The following is a 17,837-nucleotide window of genomic DNA, read 5'->3' as shown; positions in this document are numbered from 1 at the left end:
TTACCTGCCCTTTTCTTAAAAAAAATAGTTTTCTCCGGATTTTAATGTGAGTAAAAAAAGATACCCATTTCAATATCTAAATCATAAAACGTAATTTTTTTATTTTTAACTCGTCTGCCGAATTATCAACCTGCGAAAATTGTTTGAAAGACGTCTTTTGGATTATGGCCATAGTGTAGCTGTAGAGCCGTATTCATCAATCCGGTTATTTTTCTCGGTAAAATATAAAGTGTCAGGCTTTAACCGCAGTTTCCACGCGTGACTAACAAAAAAGGAGTGGAAATTTTGTACAATTGCCCATTTGAGAGTAATTTTCGTTACATCGTTTTCACTTAACCATTTATTAACTACCTATAGGGTTTTATTAAAAAAAATTCTAAGAAATATACCAATTTCAGTAGAAAAATAAGGTTCTCTGAAATTATTAATCACGTGTTTAAATAATGCTGTCTCATAGCGTTTTCCTTTGGCCTGGTCCGAGTGATCGCGGACTGCTCGTAATTTCTTTTCGTTTTCCATTGGGTAGAAAAAACCTTCTCCATTGGCGGAATCACTCGCTCGCGGACCACTCAAAACTGGTCTGTCTCGAGCTACAGATCAACTCTATTTTGCTCTCTCAACGATTTCGCGTCGGTCCGAGTAAGAGTCATGACGTCATCGTAAAATTCCGAGCGGTCTCCGAGCGGTCTCCGAGCGATCCCAATGGAAAACGCTATCAGATCTGATTTGGAATCGACGGTTCGTCGTGTCAAGACCTCATCGTTCAAATTAAAATCTATAATGCGTTTTATTTTAATTGGAGCTTCGATAATTTGCCTACTTCAATTTTCCATCGGTGACGCTGCTGATTTGTCGTGCGATGGTTTCGTGAACGTTGAGGATTTTCACAATTACGCCAAACAGAATGTCGAACCTCGGGCTATGCAATATTTCGATGGCACCGCTCTGCTTGGATTCACTAACGAAGAAAATATTAAAGGCTTCAGCAGGTACGTGGAGTTTATTTTACGCAACTCAATCAACCAATTTTAACTGTAGGGGTTAAGGACTGTGACCCTTCTAATAATAGATTAAGCGTGGCACTTCAACCGATAATTCGAGCGACGAACACTTTGTTCGTTAGTCTTGAGGTGAAGGGTCAATCACATCTTTCTGTAGCCCACAAAAATAATATATGCTAATCATCTATCTCAAATACCCATCTTAAATTTTTCTACCCATACACTCGCCTAAAACGTTATTTTGGCATCGTTTTTTAACCTCCAATTTAATTTGAAGCTTCCATTACCACAGTCTCATCTGCTCGTGCATGTAAATCACAAAAAAATACATCTGATCTTCCATTGTTTTGTGAAATATTGTTTTTCATTCAAGAGTATGACCTAGATTGAAAATTCATTTACTAACACGCGCTACTACTTGGTTTAAACTTAAATTGCAGCCACCACCACTACCTTCTGTCAAACCTGTTGGCAGTAATGTGATATTCTTTTATCCTTCATATATATGTAAACCCATTCTTCATTTAACGGTGTATAAAGTAATTTAAAAACTGAGCCTAGAAAAAGTGGCGTCGTTTTTTTTTTAATCTTCATAGGACACTAGGCCTAATCTAAGCTTTTCCGATGATTACACCTACATGTATGCACAGTATTTCGAAAAGCCTATTTCATGGCAAAACGTACATGGTGTTCTGATTCGAAAAACAGTAACGTTTTAAGGTTAAGGAACGGTCTAGGAACGCAAAAATAATCCCCCCCCCCTCCCTTTGCCACCAGGTTAGATTCACAAAAGGAACAGCGGATTTCGATAGCCTTTAGTGACGTTAAGACGTTGGGAAAAATATATTAGTCCGTTACTATAAAACCTGTCTTAAGTTATTTTTAGGATTTTAAATTTGGTCAAACTAGAAAGTAGATTTTTCAAAACAAGTATTTTGATATTCAAGCATCAAAAGAACTAATTTATTCTCCGTTTAACTTATCTGGAAATTAAACGCATTGCGTTAACAAGTGAATCACCAAGTAAGCGATGATTGGTTTCACACCTGACAATTATTTTTTCTGAAAACTCTTATTTGATAAGATAATTGATAATTCTATAAAACAGTTGACTAAAAACGTCTTATTTTTCTTTATAGGCTTCGTATTAAGCCACGTTATCTAAGAGATGTTTCGAACAGGACTTTGGCCACTTCCGTTTTAGGACAAAGTGTCTCCGTTCCTATTGGCATATCTCCTCACGCGGCGCAGTGTGGAGCTCACCCGGAAGGCGAGAAAGCGACCGCCCGAGGTATCCAAAATATTGGGCGGAAACTTTAAGACCATAACCGATAATTTATAGGAATTTGGTTGACCCAGAAAATGTTTAAAAGGGGTCATAAACCATTGGCATTGAATTTTTTTGCCGTGGGGGCTGCCTTCTTTTTACGAAACTTTCGTGGTCGAGATGATTAGTTTGTTGAAAGTTGATGCTTTGAGAACTATTTCGTAATTTTCCTAAGCTGTGGCAGTTAGTTGGAATATTTACGGTAATTGTTAGTGTAGGGAGTGGCTGGCCTGCGTGGAATGAAGGCCTTACCACCATCCTCCTACGCAAATTAACTCGGTCAGCTGAATTTATGGCAATAAAAGTCACTAACTGATTTTATTATTATTATTGTTTATTATTATTATTGTTTATTATTATTATTGTTTATTATTATTATTGTTTATTATTATTATTATTGTTATTATTATTATTGTTTATTATTATTCTTAAGATATGGAAAGAATTGCCATTATACGCCATATAAAACATGATCTTTCTCAGATCGTACCCGACAACAATGAGCTCGTTTTAGGCCTAATGACCTTGTCCGAAACTTGCAACAAACATCAGCACGATATATTTTGTCATTTGTTATTATATATAATCGTCTTTTCTCCTAGAAGCCTGACCTCGGTTCGATTTAGATATGAATACCTAAAAACTAAACCAAGATAATAAAGAACTAAATTTTTTTATTACTTAAAGCTAAGCAATTGCTAATTAAAGATCGAATAATTTAGTTTGTTGTAGTATTAGAGCCCTATTTTGTTTGTAAAAGCTAATTTTATTTACGAACGATTATCATCGTGCCCCCCGGTAGCAAAGATATATCAACTAAAAAGCGTTTAGAAGGTTTAAGCCTAAGTTAGTGCCAGTGGCGCCGATCCCATGGGGGCGGCGGGGCCGAAGCCCCCATTGGGGAAAATCAATGGTGGCTTTGCCCCCATTGGTAAAACCGCCGAAGTTAAAGGCCGTTTACTTTTAAGCATCCGTAGCAAGAAAGTGTTGCCAGCAGCCTCATTCCAAGTTTATTAGTGAGCTTCGGCCCCCATTGCGAAAAAGCAATCGGCGCCACTGGTTAGTGCCAAGGGTATTAGCCTAGCTGACCGAAAAAAGATGGAGAAAACCTATCAAAAGTCAAAATTAAGGCCAGAGATTCCAACAGTAGACCGGTTTCGCCCTTTTGGGGCTCATCAGAACAGTATAGGAACTCTGGATATCCTCGGAAATCTGCCGATATCAGTAAAACTAATAAACATTCAGAGTGACATATATGTGAGAAAACCTTTTAAACGAGGTATTATTATTGCTTTAGTCCCATTCGACCGAAATCCCATTCGACCGAAGGCGGTTTTTGAGGTGTCCCATTCGACCGAATTCCGCCGAAACGTGCGGTTTTTATGTGTCCCATTCGACCGAACGCTGCTATATAAATTGGCTTTTGCTATGTTTTCAATTTAGTTACTGAAGTCGTTTGCAATGGAGCGGATAGCTAATAAAGGAGGGTATTTATACATCAATAATAGTTATTTATTCCGTCTTAATAAAAAGAAAGATACAACCAAAACTGAAATAGTAAACTTAACCTATCCTAACCTAACCTAACCTAAACATGGATCTTCGATAGTACATACCTTATAAATAAAATACCAAATCACCCCGCCAATTGGGCTACATTTTAAAATTCTTTCGGTCGAATGGGATTTCGGTCGAATGGGAATAAACGATTATTATTAGTTTAAAAGGAATAATTTAATTTAAAGGTATCAGAGCGCCACCTTTGAAAAATAATAATTTTTAATAGGCCATTATCTATTGAATGATGTCTGAAACGTAATTTTTAACGGCTTGTTTCCGAGATAAAGTTTTTGGTGTTAGGTGGACGGTGGCCATAAGATGACGTCATAATTTAAATTGCGCAACTTTCTTGCTCATGAGCCGCCAGATTCGTGATCTGCGCCCTCAACAATTTTCGAATTAATGAAAAATCTTTTGTCCTCGACGTAAAGAAAATAACAAAAAATTTAGTGTAAATATCCCGCAAAATGAATCCTGAAAGCTAAATTTTCTTGTATGTTAAACCTAGGAGCAACAAACACAAGGAGAATGCAGCTAGCCTTTTAACACGCTAACGAAGGGTTGTGTACGAATTTCATTGGACGAGCATCACGAGCCTTTACGATGAAAGTTTTACGGGCGGGGGGGGGGGCGATTTCCGAATTTTCCCCTTCCGACGGCAGCAGGCGCTAAAGCGTCTAGCCAATGAAAACTGTACACAAGAAAATCCACGGCTTTTGACGGGTTGCGTTCGCCTTGTGTGGGGTGTTGTGTTTGCCTTGTGTGGGGTGTTGTGTTTGCCTTGTGTGGGGTGTTGTGTTTGCCTTGTGTGGGGTGTTGTGTTTGCCTTGTGTGGGGTGTTGTGTTTGTTGCTCCTAGATTAAACCGACGTGGTCTTTGCCCGAAAAATGGCTGGTTTTCAATGAAGCGAAAATGCAGCGATCATTTACGCAAAAAAAAGTAGTGTGTTTTTAAAATTAAAATCATCCTCAAAGAAAATATTTTAGTCTTAAAAATAAATTCCTAAACCATTTGACTAGTTTGACTTGGGTATGGATTGTAGTTGACTTTTCAATCTAGCCAGGCGAAGAAAGAAATTGATCCACCAAAACATTTGATCGAAAGTTAGCTCTTTGGTTTCGTAAAACGGAGGCTAAAGTGCTTATTTCATTGTGCATAATTGTACTTTAGCCGCGAGAGATTCCGGAGCCATTATGGTACTGAGTACCTACTCAACGATATCAATGGAAAAAGTCGCCGAAGCTGCGCCTGGAGGAATTCGCTGGTTCCAACTGCATTTATTTCCCAACCGAGACCTCACTGTAGACATGGTCAGACGAGCCGAAAGGAACGGATACAAGGCTCTGGTCCTTACCATCGATTTCCCTTTGCAAGGAATTCGCTATTTCCGGGACAGAGATCGTTACAGTTTTCCGGACGGATTTAGGTACATATTTTTACATACCTAAAATTTTAGGATTTAAATACTCTTTTTTTATTGAGATATTGGCTTCATACCTTTTATCATATAGCACCAATTTTTAGGAATAGATAGAATTTGAATTATTTTTAATTAGGATCAGAATTTACGAAATGGATGATCTAGTGTGAAAAGTTATTACAGATAAAAAATTATATCCATTATTTAAGGAAAAGTCCAGTTTGGGTAAAACTTGAGTCAATTTGAAAGATCGTGTTTAAATATACTCAAAAATATCAGTCATAAAATTGTATCTTTTTTAATGACGAGAAATAAATTTTTAAACGAGTGAAATTTACCCGCCAATCGAGCTGCCATTTTCTTTTGCCTTCCCTCCACAGACCGCACGCGGAGCAAGCGCGTGCGGGGAACAGAGCGCTGTAATAGCGCTAACAGCGCGTGATTAAAGTCCTAAAACGTCACCGCGAAACAAAATGGCAGATCACTTTGCGGGTAAATTTGGCTCGTTTAAAAATTAATTTATCGTCCTAAAAAAAGATACAATTTTACGACTGATATTTTGAGTTTATTTAAACATGATCTTTCAAATAGACCCAAGTTTTACCAAACCTGGACCTTTTCTTTAAACAATGATGTATGAACATAAATTATATTTTCTCCCTGAGTATTACAGATTTTTTTAGATCACTTACCAAAATGTTTCGTAAATTATTTAAAGCTAAAATAATTGCCACGACTTCTTATTACTAGATTTTCACATCCCTGACATGTTCAGAATCAATTCTTTTCTGGTTTATCTTTCTCTCCGGAACTGTCTCAATCCTGCTTACCACCTTAACTCTAATGATATATTATTTTACGAAACCATCTTAATCAACTTGGTCTGTTTTTCTCATTTGTTAGTGAGCTAAGTTTTCTTAAAAGGACTAAAAATACTTTACCTAATTTTTTCGTTTTTGCCAACTTGATAATCAGAAGCCAGGGATAACGGGCGCTATAGACGCGTTATGGATTGGTCGTTGCGTTTGTTAGCCAAACCTTTTTATATCTACCATGTACTCTTTAAGAATTAAAAACAATCGACTAGAATTTATTTAGATATATTATAAAACTATTAGGCCTAGATAATAGGCGCTATATTAAAAAGATATATATTTAAATAATATTAAAGCTTTTTAACGTTAATATTGCACATGTTGATGACTTGTTAAATAAGACCCCCTCCGTAAAGCCCAGATTGTTGCCCCATTAATCATTTTTACGTTTTCAGTATCCTTGAGTTTAAATACATAACAGCTGTGGTCTATAATTATATCAAGTCTTCCCTTTTCCTTGATTTGCCTCTACAACGTACTTCAGTTTTAATTTTTAGCAAAAAAAAACGATTTTAGCAATCGTATATCTGGTTAAAAATCTACTTTAGTGGCCCCTTTTATTGATCCAGTTTACGAAATTTCACAACCATCCAAAATTAATTAGCCATAACTGATATATTAAGGTAGCAGTTGGCTTTCAAAGGTTAAAAAAAATCTTTCAGGCTAGTCGAGCGTTAGTTATAAGCCACTCCATCGTTGAGTTGCATTTAAATTGGTTGTCCTTCCATATAAATTAGACCCTTTACCTTACTTCCAAGCCTTAACTTAATTTTAAAATTATTTTTTTTAGCTACGCTAATTTTGATATCTACTTGAATGGAATACACCCGCATATAAAACTGGCCCGCGTCGTTGGTCCGGATGAAAATAGCAACTGGGCCGACATCACGTGGCTCAAATCAGTCACTGCTCTTCCCATTGTCTTGAAAGGAATTCTAACAGGTAAGTGTTTTAGTTGTTTTTATTATCCAAAATGTCATCCATGAGAAGTTTCTTACCACAAGTTAATTTGTTTTTGATACTGAAAATTACGATGGTAATTTCAATAAAACCAGGGCCATGTTCATAACCCTTAAAGTAATCTGGTTTGAGGCACAAAGTGCATTGCTTTACCCACAAATCCTCTAAATACGGACCTGATGAAATTTCTTTAATGTTGAAACGCATTGATGTAATGGCAAATTTGCCGGTAAATTTACGGCAAAACTAACTCTTGGCTAAGGGCCCAGTGATATTAACCTAAATCCACGATCACGCAAGACATAAAAAATAGTTTCAATTGGTTTGATTACCAGTTTTGAACAACGAATTTTCGAGAAACTAGCCATTAATTTATTAGTCAGTGCATGAAGTTTCAATCAGTCTGATTAAAGCTTTATAATAATTTCAAGTTCTTATTACAGATTAGGGTAGGATAACCATTTTATATACATAAGAAATCACCATCGTCTGCGATGGTTAAATGCAAAGATCTCAATATTTAATTTTTTACATTTTGGGAAATCATCTATAAACGCCTCAGAAGACCAGTAGTATAGTCAATAAGAAATATTAATTAAAAGGATTACAAAACAACAAAGCAGGCCTAGTCTACTGTGATATAAAATAACGGTTTATTTGGTTATTTCAAGCTTGAGTAAGGGACACTGCAAATGGATGAGCCACATAGCAAAATTTCGGATATATTTTTATTTGGCTTTCATTTAAAAAATTAAAACTACCCTTATATTGAAAGCCACAGATATCATAATGTATTTTGCCTTTCATAAAAGTTTGTTTTGTCTCTACTACAGACCTTTACAAAGACCAATAAATTTTTAATTTTTATTTAAGCTTTTGCGTTTGTTTCTTTTGACATAAGAGACATCCATTCACCAAATTAAACTAGAAACTTGAAATTAATTGTCTTAGCTGAAATCAGTGAATCGATAGTCGTTTTAAAGTAAATAGGTATCGAAATAAAATTTATGTGAATCCCAAATGGATTAACTTAACAAATAATTTTTTTAATCACTGTGTTTGGCTATAGAATAGTTTGTGCACATTTTTATAAAATTGTTTACTCGTGGTTACATCTATTTACCCTTATCTGGTCAGTAAAAACCGTAATAATATTAATCGGCAAGGCTAAAACCTTCGAACGTAGTCCAAGTAACGTAAAACGACCAAAATGATGTGGTTAAGTGGAGGCAAGCCCTTCGTGCCACGCGAGATAACATCTACCTAACCTTACAACTACCCATAAACTCAACAAGCTTTCATGGATAGTGAGGAATATTTTTTTAAATTAATATTTTTTGCTGCTTGTCAATGTTAGGTTTTATAATTGCAATAGTAAGCTTTTTATATATTTACGTATTTATAAACCAAATATTTAAGATGCAATAATTCTACAAAATGACATTTATCTTGGTCACTCCCTGTATGAGCTACATTTAATGTTAAGGCTTCAACATTAAAGCCACGTTAAGAAGAGAAAGTACCTCAATCAACGTGCGTGGAATATGTAGATAAAATAAAAATGTTTGTTTTTGAATTATGCGTCTGGTTTTCATTTCTTATATTTTATTTATTCTAGTTTTCAAGTGATTTAATTGTATCTTTTTTTTTTTCAAAAAGCTGAGGATGCCAAATTAGCTATTCGTTATGGAGCGTCTGCTATTTTGGTTTCGAACCACGGTGGAAGGCAATTGGATGGTGCGCCAGCCACGGTAAACTACTATTTATGTTATAAATTTGTGGGAGGTGCATAATTTTTTGAGAAGGAGATTGCATTAGGCTACTATCTCCGATTCTATTGAATTTATGTAGACCGTAATATAAAGAAACACTACCTATTAACAGCCGTCAATACAATAAATATGTAGAATTTCCCCTTTAACTAAAAATTTCCAACATTTTGGAAATTTAGTATTTGAGCGAGAATAAATTTGGACCCTTAAAATCTTGTATATTTTACATGATTAATCACGGATAATAAATTAAATTTGACAAAAATAGAGGTCGGTGGAACGAATAAATTAACCGGCAAAATTTCGATTAAACATAAAAAAAAATTTTCTGTTTTTTTATGAACATTTTATACGAATAAACAACGATTTAACATGCAGAAATAATCGTTTTTTTCGTATATTTTTTTGGATAATTTGTGGTTATGAATAAAAATAAATAATTGGATAATTTCTTATTCAAACGCCGATCTCTAACAAAAAACATTCGGTTAACATGGTAAAATGAAAGTTCAATATTTCTATTCCATCAATTAATTTTAAAAGATATATAAGTGCTATGTAGTACAAAGGGGCTGTTTACAAATTACATAACGAATTAAATCACCGTTTGAGAGATCCCCTCGTAAAGAAAAGTAACATTTAGCAGGACTCTCACCGCCTAAAGCACCTAACCAAAAAATTAAACCCTTTGAAATACAAAAGCACCAGGAGCCTTATAATTATACCTGTATTGCTTTAGTGTACACAACTTATCATACTATGACAAAGAAGAAAAATACTTTAATTTCTAGTGTACTTTTAAATAATTGATAATTTGGTTAGAAGTATAGAATGACGGTATTCGATGTAACATTTCAGTGACACTGACTCTCATGTTACCTTTTAATTTTATTCTCACACAATTTGTGAACGGTCCCTTATTAAATTTTTAGAAATGCTAGATTATTTAACTAGGACTTACTTAAAATACCCAAAATCAGAAAACCAATTATTGGGTCAAAATTAAATCGGTAGTATAAATTTTGCACAGGTGTTAATTCCTATTTCGTAAAAAAGGTTCGGATAAGTAAAGGTTACTTTGACCTTGGTTGTAAGGATTTACTGTTACAGAGGCGGCAGTTGCCTCAGTTGTGAGTCATTGACCGTTGTGCCTCATTTAATTGCTGCGGGAATTCCCTTTCTAGATTGACGTCTTGCCAGAAATTATAAAAGCAGTTCGAGATCGAATCGAAGTGTACCTGGACAGTGGTGTTCGTACTGGTGCCGACATGTTCAAAGCGCTCGCTTTAGGGGCCAAAGCGGTTTTCTACGGAAGACCCAATGCCTGGGGGCTTTCGTATCAAGTAAGTTTGGAATTTAAATAAAGTGGTTGACGTTTTAACACACCAAGTCGGGGATGTATAGTTTATATTGCGGGGGTGAACTATTTTCTGCCGTAACAATTACGGCTGTAATTAGGGTAGGATGCGCTATTTTGCACCAAACTGAAACCTCGATTTAACCCTATCAATTTAGAACAAGGGTTCGTGATTTGATGATTATTTAGAAAACACACCAGAACTATTTACCACCGAAATATGATTTTAGGTAGCCCAATTGATTACTTAAATACTTTTATTATTTAAAAAAATAAATGTGCTATTATCACAACGGCGTTTAAATTTCAGATATTGATTTCATTTCCAAGTCTGAATATCGAATTCAATTAAGTTTCTGTATTTCTATAGCTAAAGCTAGTTGGCTCTAGAAGTACTTCTTTTCTGCTTTGCAATAAATGTTGAAATGCCACAAAGTAAAAAGCTATAGTTCACTCATAACGAAAATAAGGTTAACCATATGTGCAAATTCAATCAAACAGGTTTTTGGCAACACATGATTTAAATTAGACATTTTTAATGGACAAAAACTTATAACTAAAATATCTTGCATTTTAATAAGGAAAGTCGGTATTTCAAAATGTATTGAGACTTAAACAAATTCAAATTCTTAATTTCTCGAAATTTTAAATATGGAACTTTTTTTGACATCAATTTTTGAAAATTAAAATTAAATATAGTTTTAAGTTACACACAACACTGTTAAAATGAATTTAATTAATATATTTACGTGTTAACAGGGTTCAAAAGGAGCAAAATGCATTATTGACATTTTTAGAAGAGAATTGGATACCACTATGGCCTTAGCAGGTAACGGAAATTTCACATGTTTTGTAATAAAATGTATTGTACTGTTTGTCTTTTTACCTTGGACAAAACCAATAAACTAGCAGAAAAACAATTATAACACTGTTTTAGACTTTATAGCTCAAGCGATGTTAAATATTTTATATTTAATTCGATCAATAATCTATTTTATTTCCTAGGGTTTAAAAATGTAAATGCAATTACTGGAGATGCTATTGGAAAAGGATGCCAGAATCTCTACCGACCATGGTCAAAATATCTTTAGTTTTTAAAGGACTTCTAGAGATTTTTAAGGTTTTAATAAATATTATAACCAAATAGATTGTTTGAAGCTTTTTAATCTAATTATGTCTAATTAAATTCATTTTCGGGATGTAACATTATTAACAACTGAAATTTGAAAGGAAAAATGGCATATATTATTATACACCATTAGTCCATTACACAGATTAGGAAAATGGTTTTGATTTTTACTTTGATGAACAATAGTTTAAGCATTATCAAGAAAGGATAGATAACTTCTTTTCTTTCAATTGTCCACGATTCATTTGAGTCCCAGTTAAGTTATAGCTAGCTGCATTTACTAATATGTCATCTGCTAGGGATATTCACTTTAGTAAACATGTGTACAATAGGCGATACTATAAAGTAATTTTGGCCTTGCTCAAAGTGTTAAAATGGGAAAAAGAACCATGTGATATCACTATTCTACGGCCGAACGCGCGGTTGAAGTTGGCCATGAGAAGTGATACTGTAGCCAAAGCGGACTGTCTGCTACACAATAGCCTATGCTACATTTCAGGTATTTATTATTCTGTAATAATTTTAATAACTATATTTGCTTGAATAATCGTTTTATTTATTTATTGATTGAACTTTGTTTTAAAGGTGTTGAACCATGGAGCTAGAACTAGCCCAGAAATTAAAAAAGGTAAGAATTAAAATATAAAGAAACTAAGCCTTGACCTTTTTCTGGTTTAACTATAATATTTATTATAAACTCTAGGACTGCTTTGAAACATAAAGCGAAGGCGGTTAACAAGAAGTTTACTTTACCAAATGGAAACTGGACTAAACAGCTAAAGATAGTTCCTGTTACTTTTAATGAATCCAACATTACCAAACATCATTGCAACTCACAAGCCAAAAAACATTTAACTCTCGGGTATCGCATGTTTAAGGCAAATAAAGTTGGTCGATTATTTTTAAATCCTGGATCCAAATCAGTGGAAACTACTTCGACCAAAGAAATTTCATCAGAAACATGCATTTATATTAAAAGCTTAGCTGAATCTTCATTTACAATATCAACTAAGTATGAAGTTGCGATAAAAATTAACAAAACAAAGTGGGGAAGTTGAAATGGCTTGGTGTGCCTGTAAAACTGGGGTTTGTGGTGTTTGCAAGCATATTGGCGCTGTTCTTTGGTATATTTTGGATTGTTTAAGAGAGGAGAGGTCTTTTATTCCTGACGACCTTGCTTGTACCGAAAAAGCCAGAAGTTGGGGTGTCTCAAATGGAAATAGTAAACTCAACAAGAAAGCCTTTACTGATCTAGATTTTATTAAGCATGCCCCTGGCAAGTGCAGCAACACTCTCAAGTTGAGGCAAAAAAATCAACAAAATTATTCCTCTTTGGATAACGTGGGAATGCCAGAAGATAATAACGAAATGAAAAATAGGATCAAGCGGATAACTGAAAGATTAAATTCTGGTAAACGGCGCCCATTCTTTTGTCTCATTCAGGAAGAGAACAATTTTTCACCTGTAAAAATCATAATATCTAGACCTGAAAATATTTCGGATCTCTGCACCAGCTCAGTACCACTAACTGATGAGTTTTCAGTCATTAGAATCAGTCTTCCAATAGCAGTTTTAGAAATAACAGATGACATCAAAGAGCTTATTACCTCCACAATGATCCGAACGCCTGATGTCTTGAAGCTTACGTTAGATGCAGCGATCAATCTGGAAGTTGAAACAAGGGACCAGTCAAACTGCCTTCTTTGGAAGAGTGAAAGAAAATTCAGGATAACAGCGTCCAAGTTTGGTGCAGTATGCAAGCGTCAAAAAGAAGAAAATGAAGCTTTTTTAAAAACAATTTTTAATGGAGCAGATCTATCCGGTATGAAATACGTTCAAGAAGGTTTAAAAAACGAAGAGATCGCTACTCGAAAGTATGAAAATATTCACATATGGGCTAAAACCTTTTCTGTTGGGTTGTGTGTAAATCCAACGTAACCTATGCTAGGTGCATCTCCTGACAGATTAGTTTATCAGGAAAATACTGGTTATGGGATTTTGGAAATAAAAACCCTTGCTAAATGTAAAGAAAAGGGGATGAGCATCAATGAAGCTTTAGCAAAAAAAGAATCTACTTATAGATTTTTAAAAAAAGATGAAAATGGGGAGATTTATTTAGACCAAAACCATGCATTTTACTACCAAGTTCAAGGTCAGCTTGGCTTAACAGGTCTTAGGTGGTGCGACTTTCTAGTTGATATAGGGGATGAAAATCCATTTTGCCATCGTATTAACTTTAACGAAATTTTTTTGGTAAAATGATTACTATTTTGCTCACGTTCTACGTTATTCACAGCCTACCGTACCTTGGAAAGCAGATGTGATATTTAAAAGTTAACATTTGTGATATGAAAATATTAAGAGAATTTGTGATATGAAAAATATTAGAGCGTTTGTGATACAAAATTATTCATTAAATATATTACAAAATTTTAATAGTTCCTAACGCTTAATAAGCAACATGTTCTTGAAATATTTTTTTTCATATTTACAAACTTTTTTCAATAAACAATTTTTAAGAATTATCTGGCTATTTTTTACACTTTTCTCGGTCTAATAGAGGTTCTTTGCAGAAGTTTACTAAGTGCATATTTTCCATACATTGTTAAGCTGGTTATGCATAGAGTTTGGGAAGATGGTACTTAATATGTTTTACTCTTTCATGCCTCTAATCGCTCTTTCAATATGTATTCTTATACTTGCTATCTCTCTACTGTAAACTTCCTCTTCCAATGAAAGTTGAGCTTTTCCATTGAAAAATGGGGGCATGTTTAGAGAGACTCCTTTCTCTTTTAATTGGTCAGAGATTAGGAAACCCCTATCCGCCATAACAGAATCACCAGGTTCAAGGAGGTCAATTAATCCCGATTCTTGAGTGATCTTGACATCGGACATTCTTCCGGGTACTAAATTGGAGACAAAACTGATGAAGCCATTTGGTGCTATACCTATAAGTCCCTTGGCGGTGTTATGAGTTTTATATGATGACCATGTATCACTTTGAATTTTGAAATCATTGGGTTTTTGGATGAATAACTCCGTCGCGTCTACCAAAACTCTAGTTTTTGAAAACTTTGATATAAATTCCTCTGGCATGAAGCGATCAATTAATTCTCGTGAGGGCCAAATTTGAAACTGGGTTAGTCGCTTTTCTAACAAATCAATCATAGTAGTACAAATATTAGAAACTGTACAATGCGATATACCAAATCGATAGGCCAAATCATCCTCCAAGAGACCTACTCTTAACCCGCACAATACCAGAATTAGTTGCTCTTTAAAGGGTAACGCCATGGGGCGTCCAAATGATTTTCCCTCCTTCCTGTAATGTTTTCTCTTATAGCCCCTTGCGCCCTTGTACAGTTTTAACTCTTTAAAATCAGGCTCTATAACGCCAAACAGATCATTGAAAACATCCATACTCTCGCAGCCTGTGTAAAGTTCAACATTGCCTTTTCTGTTGGGTTGTGTGTAAATCCAACGTAACCTATGCTAGGTGCATCTCCTGACAGATTAGTTTATCAGGAAAATACTGGTTATGGGATTTTGGAAATAAAAACCCTTGCTAAATGTAAAGAAAAGGGGATGAGCATCAATGAAGCTTTAGCAAAAAAAGAATCTACTTATAGATTTTTAAAAAAAGATGAAAATGGGGAGATTTATTTAGACCAAAACCATGCATTTTACTACCAAGTTCAAGGTCAGCTTGGCTTAACAGGTCTTAGGTGGTGCGACTTTCTAGTTGATATAGGGGATGAAAATCCATTTTGCCATCGTATTAACTTTAACGAAATTTTTTTGGTAAAATGATTACTATTTTGCTCACGTTCTACGTTATTCACAGCCTACCGTACCTTGGAAAGCAGATGTGATATTTAAAAGTTAACATTTGTGATATGAAAATATTAAGAGAATTTGTGATATGAAAAATATTAGAGCGTTTGTGATACAAAATTATTCATTAAATATATTACAAAATTTTAATAGTTCCTAACGCTTAATAAGCAACATGTTCTTGAAATATTTTTTTTCATATTTACAAACTTTTTTCAATAAACAATTTTTAAGAATTATCTGGCTATTTTTTACACTTTTCTCGGTCTAATAGAGGTTCTTTGCAGAAGTTTACTAAGTGCATATTTTCCATACATTGTTAAGCTGGTTATGCATAGAGTTTGGGAAGATGGTACTTAATATGTTTTACTCTTTCATGCCTCTAATCGCTCTTTCAATATGTATTCTTATACTTGCTATCTCTCTACTGTAAACTTCCTCTTCCAATGAAAGTTGAGCTTTTCCATTGAAAAATGGGGGCATGTTTAGAGAGACTCCTTTCTCTTTTAATTGGTCAGAGATTAGGAAACCCCTATCCGCCATAACAGAATCACCAGGTTCAAGGAGGTCAATTAATCCCGATTCTTGAGTGATCTTGACATCGGACATTCTTCCGGGTACTAAATTGGAGACAAAACTGATGAAGCCATTTGGTGCTATACCTATAAGTCCCTTGGCGGTGTTATGAGTTTTATATGATGACCATGTATCACTTTGAATTTTGAAATCATTGGGTTTTTGGATGAATAACTCCGTCGCGTCTACCAAAACTCTAGTTTTTGAAAACTTTGATATAAATTCCTCTGGCATGAAGCGATCAATTAATTCTCGTGAGGGCCAAATTTGAAACTGGGTTAGTCGCTTTTCTAACAAATCAATCATAGTAGTACAAATATTAGAAACTGTACAATGCGATATACCAAATCGATAGGCCAAATCATCCTCCAAGAGACCTACTCTTAACCCGCACAATACCAGAATTAGTTGCTCTTTAAAGGGTAACGCCATGGGGCGTCCAAATGATTTTCCCTCCTTCCTGTAATGTTTTCTCTTATAGCCCCTTGCGCCCTTGTACAGTTTTAACTCTTTAAAATCAGGCTCTATAACGCCAAACAGATCATTGAAAACATCCATACTCTCGCAGCCTGTGTAAAGTTCAACATTGCCGGATAATTTTCTACGCTTTTCAAAGAATATCTTTTTACTTCCTGTAACTTCTGTTCTAAATGGTTCATCTTAGTTTCATACTCATTATTAAGAGCTATAACAGTTTTGATTTGTTCTGATAAACTTTCATTAATTTTTTCTAAATTAGTTTTCATTTTCATTCCTTCATCCTTTAAGCCCTCATTTATTACTTTCAGTTGTTTATTTTCCATCTCAAGTTGTTCTATGGTAGTGATATATTCTTGGCTCTCTGACTGGAGATATGTTATAGTTTTAGCCAGTGTTTTATAGTCTTCATAAAGGCAGTAGTTATGATCTGTTTTAAAATAAACCCAAACTCAGTAACCATTAGGTTTATTAGCATTTAGCCTAGCTTGAAATATAACGTTTCCTAACGTAAGCCCAGCGTACGGGAATGTGAGCCTCTTCCTTTAAAGCATTTTTTCGCTGATGAAAAGTCATACCCAAATAGAGAGCCATTCCCACTAAAACATACCAAATAACCGAGGGACCTCCCACCAAAATATTTATTTTTGCAGAGGAAAACTCATTCCCAAAGTTATGGGCCCCAATTTGTGCTACTAAGCACAGGCTACAATGTGTAGCTAGACGCCATAGCTGAACATCCGGGGCTCGGTCCGTGAGTTTTTCCCTAGACGTAATGTAACGCGACCCCGAGTCAGAGTCCTTTCTATTTGAAATTAACCTAATCTAAGCTCGAGGCCCTAAAAGTGTCTCTAAGCGCGGGGCCCTAAGTGGTTGCCTTGTTCGCCTTGCCCTGGTTAGAGTGTCACAAAAATTTAAAAAATATTGAAAATTTAAAGGTTTCATACCAGCACTGCCGCGGATGTCATCATTATCTTTAGGAGAATAACTGTCTAACAAAAGAATATACATTCCACAAACAGACGAAGGGAGTAATAATCACCTGCCTTGTAATTGTACGATGAACTATGTAACTCCAAGCGTATATATATATTTATATATATATATTGATACATATATATAAATATATTGATACATATATATAAATATATTGATACATATAAATATATTGATACATATAAATATATTGATACATATAAATATATTGATACATATAAATATTTTGATACATATAAATAAATTGATACATATAAATAAATTGATACATATAAATATATTGATACATATATATAAATATATTGATACATATATATAAATATATTGATACATATATAAATATATTGATACATATATAAATATATTGATACATATCTATAAATATATTGATACATATATATAAATATATTGATACATATATATATATATATATGTATCAATATATATATATATATATATATATATATATATTTGATACATATATATATATATATTGATACATATATATATATATATTGATACATATATATATATATATTGATACATATATATA

The 17,837-nt window shown here is 34.2% G+C and overlaps 3 protein-coding genes across 3 annotated transcripts; 1 reads left to right on the top strand and 2 right to left on the bottom strand.

Moving 5' to 3' along the window:
- Positions 1–724: 724 nt before the first annotated feature.
- Positions 725–11,418, top strand: LOC149945278 (2-Hydroxyacid oxidase 1-like). The gene is made up of 8 exons (XM_090174863.1): positions 725–989; positions 2,141–2,292; positions 5,059–5,314; positions 6,974–7,125; positions 8,803–8,894; positions 10,100–10,258; positions 11,032–11,101; positions 11,278–11,418. Exons 1-8 carry the CDS (start codon positions 781–783, stop codon positions 11,361–11,363), a joined length of 1,176 nt encoding a protein of 391 aa, XP_090030989.1. The 5' UTR covers positions 725–780; the 3' UTR covers positions 11,364–11,418.
- A 2,635-nt stretch (positions 11,419–14,053) lies between these two features.
- Positions 14,054–14,821, bottom strand: LOC149945277 (uncharacterized). Its single transcript, XM_090176481.1, has one exon. The coding sequence runs from the start codon at positions 14,819–14,821 to the stop codon at positions 14,054–14,056; it is 768 nt and encodes a 255-aa protein (XP_090032607.1).
- A 780-nt stretch (positions 14,822–15,601) lies between these two features.
- LOC149945276 (uncharacterized) lies at positions 15,602–17,299 on the bottom strand. The gene is made up of 3 exons (XM_090176479.1): positions 17,236–17,299; positions 16,527–16,718; positions 15,602–16,470 (listed from the first exon to the last, which is right to left on the bottom strand). The coding sequence occupies exons 1-3, from the start codon at positions 17,297–17,299 to the stop codon at positions 15,602–15,604; spliced, it is 1,125 nt and encodes a 374-aa protein (XP_090032605.1).
- Between the last annotated feature and the right edge of the window lie 538 nt (positions 17,300–17,837).

This window comes from Leiobunum rupestre, chromosome 5 (assembly GCF_980474605.1).
Source record: "Leiobunum rupestre chromosome 5, qqLeiRupe1.1.hap1, whole genome shotgun sequence".
Classification (NCBI taxonomy): Eukaryota; Metazoa; Arthropoda; class Arachnida; order Opiliones; family Sclerosomatidae; genus Leiobunum; species Leiobunum rupestre.
Note: the sequence above shows the minus strand (reverse complement) of the source record. Positions and strands in the feature narration are given on the sequence as shown.

Coding starts and splice junctions, on each gene's coding strand:
- LOC149945278 (XM_090174863.1), top strand. CDS start 781: ATGCGTTTTATTTTAATTGGAGCTTCGATAATTTGCCTACTTCAATTT. Junction 5,315..6,973: donor AGTTTTCCGGACGGATTTAG/GTACATATTTTT, acceptor TATTTTTTTTAG/CTACGCTAATTTTGATATCT. Junction 10,259..11,031: donor CCTGGGGGCTTTCGTATCAA/GTAAGTTTGGAA, acceptor ACGTGTTAACAG/GGTTCAAAAGGAGCAAAATG.
- LOC149945277 (XM_090176481.1), bottom strand. CDS start 14,821: ATGGATGTTTTCAATGATCTGTTTGGCGTTATAGAGCCTGATTTTAAA.
- LOC149945276 (XM_090176479.1), bottom strand. CDS start 17,299: ATGTATATTCTTTTGTTAGACAGTTATTCTCCTAAAGATAATGATGAC. Junction 16,719..17,235: donor TGACATCCGCGGCAGTGCTG/GTATGAAACCTT, acceptor ATTTTAAAACAG/ATCATAACTACTGCCTTTAT. Junction 16,471..16,526: donor TTTAGAAAAAATTAATGAAA/GTTTATCAGAAC, acceptor TATGAAACTAAG/ATGAACCATTTAGAACAGAA.